This window comes from Topomyia yanbarensis, chromosome 3, assembly GCF_030247195.1.
Source record: "Topomyia yanbarensis strain Yona2022 chromosome 3, ASM3024719v1, whole genome shotgun sequence".
Lineage (NCBI taxonomy): Eukaryota > Metazoa > Arthropoda > Insecta > Diptera > Culicidae > Topomyia > Topomyia yanbarensis.
The window spans coordinates 366,484,044-366,502,040 of NC_080672.1; the positions used below are offsets into that span (position 1 = coordinate 366,484,044).

At 40.8% G+C, this 17,997-nt stretch overlaps 1 protein-coding gene across 3 annotated transcripts in view; it reads left to right on the forward strand.

Moving 5' to 3' along the window:
* The window catches only part of LOC131689935 (F-box/WD repeat-containing protein 7), a 69,134-nt gene that overhangs the window by 40,382 nt on the left and 10,755 nt on the right, over positions 1–17,997 (forward strand). For 2 of the 3 annotated variants that reach the window (XM_058975328.1, XM_058975329.1), the window contains exons 2-3: positions 13,200–15,653; positions 15,712–15,828. In XM_058975328.1, the coding sequence (XP_058831311.1) occupies positions 13,278–15,653; positions 15,712–15,828 (2,493 nt within the window). In that variant the 5' untranslated portion in view covers positions 13,200–13,277. The remainder of the gene's footprint in view (positions 1–13,199; positions 15,654–15,711; positions 15,829–17,997) is intronic. The other variant, XM_058975330.1, reaches the window with a different exon arrangement.

Genomic DNA, 17,997 nt, shown 5'->3' on the forward strand with positions numbered 1-17,997 from the left:
CGGAATTTTAATTTGTTTGAGAAATTGTTTTTCAAAACAAATGAAACATGCGGTAAAAAAAATCAGTCAGCTGATTGCTGAACGATACGCTTGTGTGCGTGTCAACTTCTATCAGTATAGTAAGTTTCTAGCCACACACAGATGCTGTAAGGTAACCCGAACATAACCGAACCTTTGTTGCGATTTTGGCATCTCTTCACCTTAATCTGATGACTTAAGTTAGTCACTAAACTGAAACTGAAGAAACTGAAAGAAACTTTAGCTGTTACAAGAAAAGCCGAAACTTTTCACGCACTTGCTCATCAAATTGTGTTTCACCGTGATGAATGATGAAACCTACGTCAAGGTTTTCTCCATCGATAGGAATATATCAACGTAAAGTTCAACTTTGCCATTCCAGAGAATGTTCAAACGAAGAGAATATCGAAATTTACTCTAAATATTCTTATTTGGCAGGCAATTTGTGAATGCGGAGAAACGGTTCAACTCGTATGTTCTTCATCTAGCGTTTTGCCGCTGTAAAAATGCATTGTTTGTACAAAATGTGAGCACAACTGTTTGGATTTGTAGTTCTAGGTCAGCAAAAGCTCTTCGAAATATCCAAATTTGGAATAACGGTCACTTCGATTTTTTCGGAGACGGATAGATCGATTTGAACAAACTTAGTCTCAAATTAAATCATGCCTGTAAACTGCTATTAAATTTCCTCCCGATCCGGCTTCCGTTTCCGGAGTTACGGTTTGTGGGCGAGGTCACATAAAATCTCGATTCAAACCAAAGCCACGATGAATGCGAAAATGTGAAAAAAAAAAACTGCCAAAATGGGTGTCAAACAACTTGCATTTGTAGTTCTACGTCGCTGATGGTCAACTGAAGTCTCGTTGGGCACGTTGACCACCATAAAAGGTTCTGACAGGCTCAGGAAAAATGACGAGTTCGTAGTTTTGATTCCAAATGTCTTTAAAATACATGATGCGCCGAGATTTGATGTCATCTCGAAAAAAATCGAGCTTTTTTGCCGTGGCTGTTTCGAAATTAATACATAAAGAATTTTGATCGTTTGGATCATTTAGGCATAAATTATCGTTCTTACACGTGATGCAGTTTACCCCCGGTATGGACCTCTGCTGGAAACAATAAATATAATAAAACAAGTTTAATGGTTATACGGAAGATCTCGGGCGAGTGAGTAAATATTTAATGTGAAGATCTGTTTACGAGGCAGGGAATTGTGTCTTGGGGGTCGTTCATTTCTTGTTGCTTGCCTTTACGGGTCCCGAATGTTTAAACTTTCTCAATGGTGGTACTGCCTGTTGATTTAGAGGTACTTGACGCAGCTTTTGCCGCTGGCACAATTTTGTGAACAGCTGCCACAAGTTTAGTAATTATTTGTGGTTCAGGTGATGGTTGTGGAGATTATGGATTGGAATTTACTTCCGTATGTGAGCTACCTTCAGCAGTTTCTGAATAGGGTTGTCCTTAATATCCCATTTTTTCGCAGAAGTTCACGTGTTAGTTTTCTTTGAGATGTGCATAGAATTTTCCGTGTAATTGAGATGTGCATAGAATTTTTCGCATTACGTTTTGTACTGCATGATCAGGTAGGAGAAAATGGGTCAGTCCACCCACATTATTGCCACAAAATCATTTAAAATATAGGGAAATAGTACCTACTGGTGTCCTTCGTAATAGATTCCATTTCTCCCAAATATGACATAAGTCTTTTAATGGCCATGGTGCAGTAAACTATGTCAGATCTTGTAGCCGAACGATGATTTTCTCAGATATATATGAGGATATTGATTAAAGCGTTGTCACATACATTCACGTGTTTTAAACTGTTATGGAGAACAAATGATTTCGCGTGGGTTAATTTGCTAAACGCTATCAGCATTGAATGCCTGACTTGGCAGAACTCGGTTAAAGCGACTTCCGTAAGTCTAGCTCTTTAAATTGATCTCTAATAGAAATTTATTTTAAGCCTTGATACTAGTAAATCGAGCAGGCCAGGAGGACTTTTTGGACTTTTTCATGTTTGCATGCTTTTCGAGCTCTCATCTCTCCTAATTACATTTAAGCCAGTACAATTGAGTATTTTTAGTATTTGTTTGGCGTTCAGAATACTAATGTACATTTGTCATATGCTGTGGGATAAGACACTCTTCTATCATCTAAACCGTAAACTCAAAATAGAACATAAGACTAGCGGTCCGCGCCAACTTTCAAGAACCCACACGTATTCACGAAGGACATATGGTTACACAATTAAATTAAAACAAACACAGTAGCACATGCGAGAACCCTTAGCGATCATCAACGCATACCTACGCACAGTAGTCCAAAACTGTGAAAAGATGGCCAAAGGAGTGATTATCTCGTGAGTTTTGCAGTTAAGGGTTCAACTCAAAAAGCTTGGAAAAGCGGCCATCTTGGAAAACGAAAAAAGCAGTTTTTTCTCAATCTTCTCTGAAAAATTCTTCATGAAAATGAATGAGTAATACTCAACCTATGTTATGAATACGTTCGTTTTTTGGTCGCTTTTTTGGGGCGTTTTCAGTTGAACCTGAACAGCGGGATGTCTTTGAGAAAAGTTCAGTATAAGAAAAACCTCTGCTCTTGCTGATGACATATCAATTATTAATTCACCTGATAGTGACATCTGTAACTTACCTTTTCTAAATGATCATGTTCGGAATCGGTATCTTCGGCAAAGTTTTAGAAAATATCATTTTAAAAAACTATGCTGGGGATATTCGGTGTCTTTTTCTTCACGGAAAACCAATTCATCACAATTTCAACTAAAAAAATAGTTGAGTTTTTGGTTTCGTCTAGTTAATATTTGGGTAACTAAGTTTTTGTTGAAAACAATAATCCAACGCTGTTGGTTTGATGCTGTCAGTTTCAGTCTGGACACGAACGTTTCAGCCTAGCACAAAATTTAAAAAGTACCTGAGCTAAAGCTTGAAACGCTTGTCTCAGCTTGTAACGCTTGTTTTAGTCTAGACACAATTGCATATGCCGTTACACTACCTTCCCAGCCAAGATACAAACGACTGGAATTCAACTAATCTCATTGTTGAATTTAACTGCTTCATCGTAAAATTCAACATAGGATATTTCAAACGTTTTGTTTCACCGACCGACGGATGAAGGTATGGAATTAAATTGTTGAAATACTCCGTATGCCAGTAATTCACACGTAATATTATCTTTTTATAAATGTACTCTTAAATAAGACGAAATAGCCAAAGGTAATTAAGGATTGTTGGTTATTAATTGATGATTTCAATTTTAGATGAAAGGTATAATTTTTATTTCTTTTCTGTTTAGTCAGCCAACACTACAAAAAAACTTCATGCTTATTTCACATTCACATTACACATTTAGGAATCTCAAGAGATGAAAAATAATTTTCATATTGCATATTACTATATAATCGACTAAATCCGAAATAGAATGTTTTTGACAATTTTCGGCAATACTTTAAACTTTAAGTATACATGTATTGAAAAAAATGTCAATCAAAATCATCCCTCTATTGAAATGTTTTTAAAGAACAACTAGGTAAAACCAAAATGAGGTCAGTTGAATTTCTGTTTTTTGTGTACTGGTTCAGGTAGTTGCGTCCAGGCTAAAAAAAGCTTTCCAAGCTCAGACAACTACCTACGTGCATAACCGTTAAGTCCAGCATGTATGAACAAAGTTGCTGTCGCTACCTTGATGTATTTCAGTAAGGTGTATATCTTGGCTACTTTGCTGTCATTTCGCATGATATGCGTCTTGAATCAAAATCAATAATTTTCAATAACTATTATTTGAGAATCTCGCAAAATTAAGAGAAAATTTAGTTACGTTTTTCATTTTTCTGTTGAAATCAACTAATTAGGAAAACAAGAATTTGTTATTTTCTTCATCGAACGGTTTTCAGTGTTCCTATTATTGAAATATGGGACATTTTTCGTGGAAGAAGAAAAAAAGATACAGGTTTTTTTTAAAATTAATTTCTTCTAATCTCTAATTTATGTACAATGGTCCCTATAAATTTCCAGAAACACTGATTCAAGAAATAAAAAGCTATTGTTTATTCAGCAGGAGAGAATTCCACATCCCACGACAAAACTGACTACAACAGAATTGGATAGGTATGATTTATTGAAAACATACAACTTTATTTGCAGATGCTAAGTATCGGCCCGCATGAAAATTGGAAAGCCTACGCAAACATGCAAATGGCTGCACGGTCATACAAACGAATTCATCTTTTTTCATACATCAGGCCAGAAAGGGGCAAAACACGACATTCATTTTCGGAGAGCACATTAATTTTCAAGTGTCATTAAGGTTCAAGTTACCTTTTTTGAGCATGTGTTAGATTTGAACGCTTGTGTTCAGCTTTGCCACCAGATTGTCCATTTAAACCTTTTCAAAACTCTAAAAGAAGAATATCAGCCAATTTATTAGATCACAACGATTCAAATCATACAAAATAGCTGCTGGAAAAACTATCGGTTTCGCTAAATGGTGCTTTTGAAAAAGTGGCTGTGATTCAATGTTTTCGCTCGATTTAAAATATCTAAAGAACGAGTCATGCCGTATTGTTTCTCTCCAGTGCGGATCAAGCATGTTGGCCCTTGTCAGTTCAATACAAACGGAAGGGAAGTTCCATATACGTGATCCAACTCAATCATAAAATATAACGAAATGAGAAATTAAGAAACTACATTATTCCGCGTCGCGTCGAATTCGATAGTAAGCTTAAAAATAAAGCATCACGAAAGTGCACTGAGAAATTGCGCGATTTGTGACTAAGCTCTTGAAAACATGGACGTGAATCACGTAATGTGAAAAACGCTTGAAAAGTTCAATAGTGAATTCATGAATAAAATCTCACGATAATTCTGACCGTGTGGTATCCGGCGAATTGATACCGCTCGAAGTATTTCAGCCGAGATTTGACTCACTGGTTTCTGTTCCCATGTCGTAAGAGGCGACTAACTACAGATGTGGCTGTGGTCCACTAGGAGGATGATAACTGTGCTGTTCTAAGCGAATCTTTAACAAAGTGGACGTTTGTTTCTTCGCAAATCGTGAAATTCAAATGATGGTCATATCACCAATGCCCACTTCGGGGTTCGCTATAGGCGATTATAAGCCGACGTTTTTGGTATCTTCCAGTAGCTGTACAATAAGTGCCGGTGATGGAATGCGCAATGCTCTGATCGACCATGGTTCGAGTAGCCCAAATTAAACTTCAGTATAGACGTATAGCAACTATGAATCTATCCCAACTTTTCTAGGAAGCAAAAGCTTTAATAGGTTCAAGAACCGTATTTACATGAAGAAAACTTCCATGTTGGAAAGCTACTTATCCCCGTCTTCGTAGCTTACAACAAAATGGCATGACAAGTCCACGCTGAATGCCTCGTGCATGTAAACTTGTGAATAGTGCTATCGACGCATCTTTTATCCGACGTCAAACTCGTGATATTTATGCTGTCACAGTCAATGTGACTGTGTTGATAACATAAACAGGAAATACGTATATTGTTCGGCATATTCGCCGCGTAATGAATCATCACCTTCTGATGATTTCAAAAGGGTTGTATGATACTGTGGCAGAAATGGGTTTCCACTCATAATCGGCAGTGAGGAATATACCAACCATATGAGGGATCATCCATAAATGACGTAGCATTATATTGGGGAGTATTATATTTTGTGATGATGTGTGACGACAGGGGGAGTAGGGGGTCATATCACGCTACGTAGCTTTTTTAAAGGGAATAACTAATATCGCTTTTCATTTTTTTTTTAATTTTACCGGGACAAGGGGGGAGGAGAATTACCGTCAAGCTACGTAATTACCAGGGGGTATTTAGAGGTTTGTTACGAAATGTTACGATGGGGAATGAGGGGTGTTAAATATCACTCACAAAACGCTACGTCATTTATGGATCGTCCCTAATTTAAGGCAGCTCAGATATCAATTTGAGAGGCTCCGAATTGATGGACTGTTTAAGCAGCACAAATTTACATATACTTAATGTAGCAGATCACCCAGCATTTGCGCGATCTGGCAGAGAAGCGGTGTTATATGTAACTCTCTGCTCTGACTGTATTACATATGAGATGGCAAACTGGTTCGTACCCAATGAGCTCGAACCGTCGTTATCTGATCATAAGTTCATCGTCTTTGATCATTTGAACGCCTAGTTGTAGCAACCTCTTGCGGTTCTACTGTGTGATAATTTTGAATAAGTGGTAAATTCTCACTCGTTTTGACGAAACATTTGATGCGTGTAGATTTTTGGATTTTCGGGGAATCGAAAATTGAGTCATTTCCCACAACATCAGGTGTGAATACTGGTAGTTGCGGAGAAACGTGCTCCTTCTAAATCCTTAAAAGTTGAAAACAAATTGATCAAAATCAAAGAAAAAAAGCACAGCCGCAGAGGTGCTCTCTTCAACAATGCTTCGGCTCATTGTATAGAGTCTTTGAGCCTCAATACTTCTCGAGTGCATGCAAGGTTGGAGAAAGGTCACTTTTCGATTGCACTGAAGGATGATCTGCTAAAAGCTCACCACGGGTATATCCTTTCAATCCCTCCTAACTCATTCATCCCCAGTTTCAGTGAGTTTGGCTAGGTATGGTATTGTTTGGTTCTCTCCGGATAACGAACAAAGCTGTACCTGGTTGAAATAGAAATTGGAGGAGATGAGTGACTTCCGTTTTATTGCCGAACCGTATAGCCATCACTAAAATAAGGTATTCCTTTACATTCCGTGGAATCCCAAGGAATGTTTGAAGAGTACTGATGTTTTGATGAGGCTATAATCCTGGTTCGTGGGCAGTTTGCCGGGAAATTTTGCTCATCGAGAAGTGTCTTTATTCCCTTGGGAGTGAAAAATACTTCCATGTTGTCTATGTTCTCTGTGTCGATATTTTTACCATCCCTAACCTTACCACTTCCCCAATCCTGCCCATCAGGAAAATGACGAAAAGACAAATCATCGCAAGGGACAAATCTCCGTTCAACATGAGGAACGTGCCATTTAAGCCAGTCGCTACTGATTCCTGACAGAAGCCGAAGAATAAAATATCTCGAAAGTGCACTGAGAAATTGCGCAAATTGTGACTCAGTTCTTGGAAACGTGGACGTGAATCACATTACAACGCTTAAAAAATTCAATGGTGAATCCATGAAAAAAAATCTCATGATAATTCAAAAAGAAATCAGGTACGGATCCAGGGGAAAGGTCCAGGGGGTCTGAACCTCCTCCGAAATATTCAGCTGGTTGAGTAATTTTAAATGGATATCTTTCTGTAAAATTGTAACAAAATTGATTTCACTAATTTTCATTAATGATTCACCATGATTTTATTTTTTTCTCGCGAAAAATCCGATAGTAAGGATTCGAGTGTGTATTTTCGTCGCGAGCGGTTGACTCTCGTAGCGCTCCTTTCGCGTCGGTTAATTTTAATCATTTACGGCACAGTTTACTGCCTTTTGGTTATCGAAAGTGTGAATAACGGTGCAATTTAACGATAATACAAAGTGAAGTGGCTTATAAAAGCATTTTTCGACTGACGCGAGGTGTGACAGTTTGTGAAAATGTAATTTCGGCAAATGAAAAAAATCTTTTCCTTGCATTACGGGCCGTCGATTCCCGATGCAAGGACAGTAAAAGTGCACAGAAAACATCTAGAAACACAGTGTACTTTCTAAAAATAGTGAAAAATGGTTTTTCAGAAAATAAAATTCGATCCGAAAAGTGAAAAAATACGGCGATAAGAAAATTTGACATATTCAAATAATTGGTGTTTCACCAGTGACTATCGACTACCAGGTGTCGCCCCAAAATTCTTCACCTGAAAAATAGGTGGCAAACCAGCCGATCGGTGCTCAGTTAATTTCGTTCGCGTCCCTTGTCACCTATTTTTATTGGGTGTTTCATCGGCGGTGCTATCTTTGAATATGAGCCGCCTTGGATATTCAACTGTTTTATTGCTTTCTTATTTTATTGCAAATGAGTAGAGGTTTTGATTCTTTTATATTCGGGATTGCAGATATTTTGTCGCATGTAAATTTTGGGCGTTCGTTGATGTGATGGCACTGAAAAAAAACACGAATCCGCCGGTCGGCTAACTTTTCTTTGGACTGAGCAAACTAATTTCTATGTTTGTTTGGGGTTTGTTTTACCAACGGGGGAACTGATCCACAGAACATTCAATGTGCTTAGGGAAAAGACATGGCCTTATTTGAGTGGAATGATGACTTCAATCATGTATAATGTGTGAGAATTGACAATTCGCGAGAGGGATCGGGGACCGGTTGGCAATTACCTTCAGTTATGTCAGCACGAAGAATAAGTGTTTTTCTGTCATGTTCATTGGTTAGCGTTCAATTCTATCTCATGCCCCCACGGGAGTCTGGGTCTATTGATGACATTTGGTCCTTGGACAGGCGACGACTGAGTGCTGTTGGCCTTCTGCCGGTGGTGGCAGAGTGAGGGGGTGCGAGCGGATCTGGCCGGAATAGACAATACCGTAAGGACGAATTGTTGTTCGGGGGTTGGCTCCAATGGGACTTTGATTTGACTGGTGTCGATGATCGCGGGTCGATGCGTACTGAAGGTTCGCTGCATCTGTTTTGGTGATCTTGCAAGTCTAATTTCAAGTTCCGTTATTGGTAACAGGCCCGTGCATCGGGTTAACGATTTCCCTTCAATGTTCGATATAATCGTTCGTATACGTGTTCACAAACACTCCAATAAGGAAAATAGGAAATACTTTCGTTGATTTATAACATCTCGAACTATCATAACTCTTTGTCTGTATAACGTGTTATCACTCGGTAGTTTGCAACCCAAAAATATATCGTAGAGACGGAATAGCAAAATTAGTTCAAATAATGTCGCAATAAATAGTGATCCGGCCCATTACGCAGATAAGATTAGCTTTTCTAGGCAATACTCCCACGGTCGGCTGTGTGGGATTGGAAGCGAATCCTAAACCCTATTCCCTTCCAAACCACTAACTCCGCGACACCTATGGAAGAGAACCTTCTGTATAAGATTCCGAATTTCATTCAAACGATCGCCAGGTGAAATCAGCACCGACACGATAGAAACCACGAACAAATTCGTCGCGTGATTGAATATTATTAAAAAATATAAGCAGTGCTCCCTTAAGACGGCTATCCGGAGTTCAAGGTGCTCATTTTGCTAATCGTATTAATACAACAAATGATAAATTTCCCAAATTCTCGGCAGCCGGCTGCCCAGAGCAATTATTACATGATAACGCTACTGACACATGTACTAACAACTCTACCCTTCCCGTGATACATGTGGAGATGCAGAGGATTCCTCGGTCTCTAGTAGCAACATGTATCGGACTAACATTCCTTCCCTTCCCAGAAGATCTGCATTCGGACGTAGCCGGCGTCGGTATTGATCAGCATGCAGGGATCAGAATAGATTGTACAATGTGGCTCATCATGTTATTCCCAAGCATGTTGTTCCAATGAACATTTTGCAACCTAATTTGGTTCTGGTCAATAACGGAGTAGCAACTACGGGCGATCTCTTATGCTTATGCTTCTCGCGAAAAATCCGATAGTAAGTTCAAGAATACACTATCACGATAACACAACCGTTGTCAAATTATCGGCTTTTGCAGCAGATATAGTTACACACAAATCAGCGTATCCCCAAATTATGAACTATAATTATAATTAATAATTATAATTATGAGCATGAGCATGATAACCGTACATATCGCACTACGTGATTGACCAGAACAAGCGAAATTGCAACGAATGGGACCTGGGAGTAACTATCTATTCTCAATGTGCACGTTTCGAGAGTTATATACTTTGAAATACACATAACGCTGCTGACCACGCCCTTACAGTTATCGGGGAAGGAGAGGAATGTTAGTGTAACAAACGTTGTTTTGAAGACAATGTATAGCTCTGTATCTCAACGTCTGCCATGGGAAGAAGTTTTAGTAGGTTGAAGTAAAGAGTTACCCACCTTGATAAGTGATATGATCGATGCAACTCTCACAAGTGTTATCATGTGTTTATCCCTCTGGGCAGCCTGCTGCCAAAAAGTTATGATAGATTTATTGTTTGTTGAATTAATTTGGGAATACTCGGTCTGTAAAAAAGCAACTTAACATAAACAATAAACTCCGGGCATTTTGGAGTGTTTCCCATGTTTAATTGAATAATTTTATTATTCTTTTGTTTTTTTTTAATTCTGACGTAACATTCCAAGAACAATACAATATAATGAAAATGTTTTGAGACAATTATGGAAATTGATATGGTGATGTCTATGTAATTGAAGATTTCGTAGTACAAGTATTTTCTATCGTGTATTAACTTTACAATTACTATTATAAGAATTGAAAGTACAATTATGTATTGTATCTTTTTCGGCGAAAGTTTGAATATGGTGTCGATTCTTATATTATCATTATTCGCGCACGTTGTTATACTAAATGAAACGCATTTTAACCTATTTTTAATAAGCACTATCAAAATACTTGAAACGACTTCCCTCTAGCAGGTTGATGGGCTTGGCGGTATTGTAAACATCATCAAGCCACAATAGATTCAATAGAGTTATCTAAATATAAGGACCTTCGCTCTTTTTAGTTTCTATTTGCATTTGCACCTACTAGGGGTGAAATAGTTCTCGTGATAATAATCCACCAATCATTATGACTACTCAGGATTTGGTTTATATAAGAAGCCCGCTTCAAGATGTTGATTACAATACACCTCGATCGTGGTTTATCAAGGAGGCCGGAGGGCTGATGTGAGCCTTTTTTTCTGTACTATACCTTTTCTCTATTTACCCGCTCATAACCAACAATCAACCAATAACAAATAGATAATTGAGAAAAGGATGTGCTATGTGTGGTGGTTGGCTATTCAAGTATTAGTAGTGTTTGAAGTACTAATGCATATCTTTCATGTGATGATCATAACTTCAGCTGTATCTTGTACCTGTCTAATCTATTACGTCTCTCATATATTGTCTTTTATTTCTTCTTTTCGAGTCCTATACTGCCATTCTACACCTTCTTTACGCCTTCAGCTGGGTCAGCAAAGATGGTGATAGTGAACGTCTTAACACCAATCAAAAAAATAAAGCTCATATCCACTAGGCCACGCGTTCTACGGCGACATGATTGGGAACTCTAATGATATGGAAGAACCCACTTTGTTCTAGAATCTGAACCGTACACAAAAAATTAAGTATCAGATTCACGGTCCGAGCGCGGTCATTCTAGAACACACGCGAATATGCGAAAGGCAAACGGTTTTAATATACAATTTATACACGCGAAGTTACATACACGTTAGCACACGCGACATACAAACGCACACACGATCGAACACGTTAACGTATAAATGCTCTAGCCCGTCGTGATGATACACGCGATCGCGAAGTCCCTACGCCCGCATATATTTGAACCATACAACGAATTCTGGATCACGGCCCGCTGCAATTGGTCTTAAGCAGTGTTTTAGTGGGTGACATTTCCCGTCTCGTCTGCAATTGTAGTAAGCGATTCCGACGGGAAATAAATAATAATACCTGTACACGGTTGCTCCGGAGCAAATAATACTTAAATAGAAGAACAAACAGAAGAAGAGAATACAAGAACCATTTTCTCCATTTTTACTCCAAAGTACTTCCAGTTTCTCCTGGTACTGGAACAAACCTAATGATGAATCAGTCAGCAAAAAACAAAACAGAAGAACTTATTTGTCTCTGGACGCTGTGCAAGCACAGATGAACTGACTGTCGATTATTCGATCAGAGCTGCCATTGTATTGTATTGCAAAATATGGTGAAAACGAGTAATCTTAGGTAATCTAACATATCAGCTTTTGTGTTTTCGATGTTAAACTTGAATGTGTACGAATTTTTTCTCGTCCACAAGTCATTAACTTATAGCGTATCTCGGAAATGGTCTACCCACGCGAATTCTCTGCCGCAAATCGAAAATTAAATAATTCAAGCTCGTGATTCCACAGTATCTCATGAATGTGTTATTATCCGTTTTACTCCCGTGTAATTACTGTTCCGCTAATCACATCCCTGTGCCGAAATTCGCAGTGGCAGGTGCAGGCACAGGCACATTCGCTATCAGCCGATGAACCGTGCAAATAACCTGGCTGGTCTGGATTGACCAAAGCAATTTCTTGAGTCGGGGGGCACCTGATAATAACTGCTTTTCGGGTCTGGCGCAGACCGAAAAAGTGCGTATCGACGTGCGATGCAATGTCCGAGACCAACTTCTCAACAAGCCCGGCTGGGGCAAGGAAGAAAAATAGGAACAGGTGTGTCTGCAAACGGCTGCTACTGGCCGGTGTCGGTCAGAATACCCAGTCAGTCCGTTTCATTTTTTTTACATAAGCCAATGACCTGCTTCTTGCGCTGGCAGTAAACTCAGCAACTGTCGACATGCGGTTATTGGGTTTGAGTTTTTGCTCCGATTCACGGAGGAAGAGATACTTCCTCCATAGATGCACAGTTCTTTCTGATTGAAATGAGGTTTCTTTTTAAAGGCTGGAATTGTTGGAGATCTCGTTTCGATTGTTTGTGCTGTTTCTGCTTCTCGCTCTCACGAACCTTTTCTACATGATCAACAGCATCCGCCGGGACTGCAAATTTGTGAGCTGAACGTGGGGGAAAAAGGGAATTCTTTTCGAACAATGCTTCAAAAGGTGAAAAAGATAGCAAATTCCGGTTTAAATTGTTCTTAGAAGCATCAGCTGTGTCAGCTGGCCAGAAGAGAAGAGCTTTTGCGGGCGAACTTCTCAGCTGGGATGGTTTTACTCTGTATGTGCCACTTGGCCGTCTTTTTCGCCAATGTACAGTCAGCTGATTTCGAGTTGAGAGAGACATAATTAGCAAAAACCAAAACAATGTGTACCTACTGCTAACGACCGACGGTGTTTCGTTTCATAGGGGTAATTTTGACCTGCTTTGTTGGTCCCAGGTAAATATGCAAACAATAAGAGCTGCACCAGTTAAACGCATTTATTGTAAGCTGCAACAAGCACGCATAATCACCATTTGAATAGCAAACATAAAATAATTATTGGTCTGTTCTGAAAGAAAAATGTGATAAATCTAAACTAATACATTGCTTTTTTCTATTTTAATTCCAGACATCGCGCAAATCCGAAGCCCCGTCCGCCGGAACACAAAGCGACATTGAATGAACGCTGTGGTCATCGTAACAGATAATGGCAGAACAATGTATCGTAACCATTGAGGAAGAGCAGCATCATCAGTGCACCAGCCCTCTGGCGGAGATCCTAAATGAGTCGTCTGCGGTGACTAACACTTCGATAACGACGATAATTACACCCCTGACAATCGGGCCCGGTGGTACGATTCCATCGACTATCTCCGGCTCCTCAACACCCACGCAGTCGGGTACGATCGGTTGCGACGGACAGGAGGCTGGAGCGGAAGAAAGGGAAGATGGCTACGAGTGGTTTTTTGTGGACAAAAGTGTTGCCGGCGACCATCTTCAGGGTAGTCAGATACAGCTGGAAACACCAACCATAGATGAGAAGAGCGGCAGTGGATTGAACGTGGCAAAACCAAAGCGTCTGAGTGACGAGTTCTATTCGGCTGATGACGATTACGACGAGGACGAAGATGATGAAATGATTGGTTTGGGCGGTGGTGGTGATGGTGATGGTATTGTAAAGACTGGAGCGATTGGAACTAGGAAAAGCGGTGATGGAGATAGCGAGGCGCATGCCAGTTTGAATGAGATTAAGAATTTAAGTATCACTAATAGTGCGGAATCCGGCGATGATCGATTCGAACGGGATGAAAATTCCATATCCGATCCGATCTATATCAGCGAGGAAACATCATCGTGTAGCAGTGGAGTTCAGCGATCAACCGGCGAGGGTTCGTCCGGTGAGGTACAAGAAATTGACGCACAACCACAGCAGGAAGAGGAGCAGCACATTGAGATGGAACACGAGGATATTCCGGAGAGTGAGAGCATACCCGTATTAAGAGAGAATTCGGACGATGATAACGGGGACGATGATGTAGATGAGGACGATGTGCAATCAATCGATGCAATCGAACGTCGGGATTTTGAACAGGAGCAAAAACTGACTGGCGGAATTATTATAAAAAATAGCGCGTTTATACCCGATAACCATAGACTGAATTTAGAGTTTATAAGTAGGATTAAAAAGATGCGTGAGGACGAACTGCCGAGGAAGTCTCAGCCCGAACGCAAGATTCAGCTTACGACAACGCCAACTAGCAGTAGACATCCATTCAAGAGCGGTAGCAGTAATCCAACTAGTTCCGATAGCGCCACTAGTATGGAACAAAGCAGTAATAGTACAACAAAGTCATCGGTTAAAGTAAATCTGTCGGCTAGTCTAGAGAGCTATTGTACAAACACTGAAACCGCGAACGCGATGGATGCGGTCGATGGGCCATCCTGTTCATCCTCGTTGGCTTTGTCATCGTCTTCTTCGGCCTCTAGTAGTAACAAGGCATTGCGACGCTACCAACAGCAACAACCCGATGCATTTCTTAACAGTAACTCCAACGATAGCCTTTCCTCTGATCGGTCCATCTTCATCCCAAATCTGCAAGCACTAAAGACTTCGACTAAGGAATGCTCTACCGCGCCCAACAATAGTCCGGTGAACGAGCCCTGTCCGTCATCGTCCTCCTCTTCGCCATCGCCTTCTTCTGCAAGTTCAGCTGGACCTTCCACGTCCACCGAAGCAACAAAACCTCCCTCCGACTGCAGCTTATCCTCATGTGCTACCTCGGTTATTAAACAGACCGGAGAGTGCAGCAAAAATATTAACCATAACCCAATCCCATCATCCAGTACCAGCAACTCATCACTATTCTCCTTTAGCTGCCCCTTCAGCAGTGCTGATCGTGAAAGTGGCGAAGGCTGTAGTTCGGGTGCCGTGTCATTGGGAAGATTTCCTTCTGCTGCCTCGAATTTCGTAGATAACATCGCTGACGAAGTAGAAGTCCCAAGCACGACACATCACAATCATCATCAACCTCACCTGCACCATGATCGCAACCACGTCGAAGATCCACTGCTGGAACCCTCACAAATGTCTATGCCACTAGAACTGGCCGCTGCCGTAGTAGAGCACGAGTGCGATGAAGAAAACTGGGCCGATTGCGAGGAAGGATCGGATGAGGAAATTTGCACATGCCGAGATTACACTGATGATGAAGGACATGGTGGCGCCGGCGGTCTCGGCGGTCTTGCAAGCAGCGAAGACGAACTGCCTTCACGAGACGTTGATCTGTCCAGCTATACTCACATGGATGCGGCGGAAGATATTCTCGCTCATGATCCCGGCTCCGGAAGCACGGCGACTGCCGTGAACAACGCACAAACGCCAAGACTGCATCGGAAGCGCAAGTTGACTGAGAATCGGATGTTGTTCGGAAGCGGCACCGGTCGTACTATTGGATCCGAAATCGTAGGCGGTTTGGGGAACCACTGTGACAACACGAGCTCGGAGTCCCTCAACTTTAGTAGTCGTAAACGGTTAGCTTTAGATAGTTCCAGTTCGCCGAGAACTTTACTCAGTCCGTCTAATGTGAGTAGAACCGATGAATGTTGTGAATGAGTTTAAATGAGAGACCATTTTATTTCAGCAGCTTACTTCAACGCCAACATCCTCAACGATGGGAGAGCGAAAGACTCCCCGAAGTATAATCCCAACCAAAGATAATCCTCCTCCCGAGGTAAACGATTGGTTGCAACAATTCCAGGTGAGATGATATTTTTTAAAATTCAATCATTCGCATTTCAATCGTCATGGACATATTAGGAACGGTTATTTGACATAGTCATTAAAATTTTTTGGAATTCCCGAAAACAACTTCCAAACTGCCAAACGTTGTCCACAGAATGTACATAATTTTCGGAAAACAACCCGAGGAAGCATCAAATTCCAGAGTGGAAGCACAAAAAACTAGTTCCTCTGGCTCCATTAGCCCCTAAAATAACCATTTATTTGAACAGCTCAGTGCAATTCTTGCACTGAACTTTTCAAATAAACGGTTAGTTGTACCCCATATAGCATAATGGACGTTTAGCATAAAGGGTTTGGCAAAATGTTTATTGAGAGGTAGCGACATTTGGCATTATGGACATTTGGTATAATACCTATTGGGGGTAAGGGGCATTTGGCATAATGAACGTTTGGCATAATACTTATTAGGTAGCCACATTAAAAGAGTCCTTTGGATTACGTGATTTTAATTTAGTAAGATTTCCGTTATTTGATAACTTGAATAAAATATAACATGTACAGTACTGCAGCAGAATGCAGGCCGCTATCTCAGTTGAACTGCAAGGTATTCTGGAACAGCATGCAGCTGATATGGGATACTTCGAATTCCCCGTCACAACGAGTCAGCGATCGTCAACAGTTCCTGATTCTGTTCGTGGGATTAAACGACCTTCCAACCTGCTCCAAACGGCAACTTTGCTACTCTTTCTACTACTTTTACAATCGACGGCATTCCAGCCCAATCTGATCCGTGATTCAACCAGGGTTTCCACTATCTAAATCTGGCAGTTCAACTAAAAATGTCTGGAAAAAATCTGGCACGTGGCAAAGCCATCGATATTTGAGAAACAATTTAGTTTTCATAGAAAGTGTATCAATCGGTTTTTGTAAAATTTGGGGCAATTTCACACAAATTTCCAAAATTTATCTGTACCAGCTTCTAAAACTTAAAAGTCTGGCAGAATGAGAGGTTTGTCTTTTTGTCTGGAAGCTGCCAAAAAGTCTGGCTGTGCCAGATAAATCTGGCATAATGGCATCCCTGGATCCAACCGCATTGAGGTTTACTGCCAGCATCGGTCGGTCTCATCAGCGGCTTGACGCAGACGTGGCTTGAAAATCGTACTCTATCTCGTCGTGTGTTTGATTCAGTATTTCATGCCTACCGTTGTGACCTCCTTCATCAACCACAATACATCGGGTGATTGTATATTTATCGCTATTTGTCGTATTCTAAATCGATCGCACGCTGTTTCTATGTGTTGTCAATTCCTACCTGAATCCATGACTTCATGTTGTATCTGTACACCTTGCCACCATTTTTTCATGACCTCGATTGCCGTCCCGACTGATGGTATCGTTATTCAGGATGACCTCGACTTGCTTGTTTTGATGTGGTGTCCGACTAGTAAAGTATTTCTACTCGAGACAGTGGCAAATCATTAATGCCACCAATATTGGGTCTCTGCTTTAGAAGCGCTTACGCTCCCTATTGTTCCGCAGCTTAATCTCCTTTAGTCCATTACGTGCGTCATCATCCTACAGTACACCTTATGTTCGATGATAACGAAAGAGTAAACTTTGTAGACGTCACAAGCTCTATCGTTCACGATGTTAGAAACGCAGATTACGACAGCATCTTTAGCACATTGTTGTATATAAAATGGGATGAGGACAATGGCGACGTGAACGATGCAACGGGGAGCGGGTCATTTGGCTTAAGGTCATTTGGCGTAATGAGCGTTGAGCATGACGGACATTTGGTATAAGAGAGAACGTCGTTTGGCATAATGGTCATTTAGCACAGTGGTCGTTGGTAATTTAAATTTATATTGAATTTTCAGTTACTAGGCGTTGAAACCTAATGTGGCTACGCCACATCGCTTTAGGTTTGGTGCTGTCCAACATCGCTCCGCTCCGTCGGACTTAAACTAGTTGGTAGCCCCTATGTTTGAGTAATCCGGGCAAATGAGTGGATCACAAGTTTGCTTGCGGGGGACGCCTCCGACGGCGAGTCGATGGCCACCTCGCCCTGCGCATGCTCAGTCGCCTTGTTCGGCTTCGGATCCTTGGACTCGGTTATGCGACAAAAAACTGTTCATATTTGAAAGAAGAATCATCCCTTTTGTTTAAGTAAACCGGACAAACG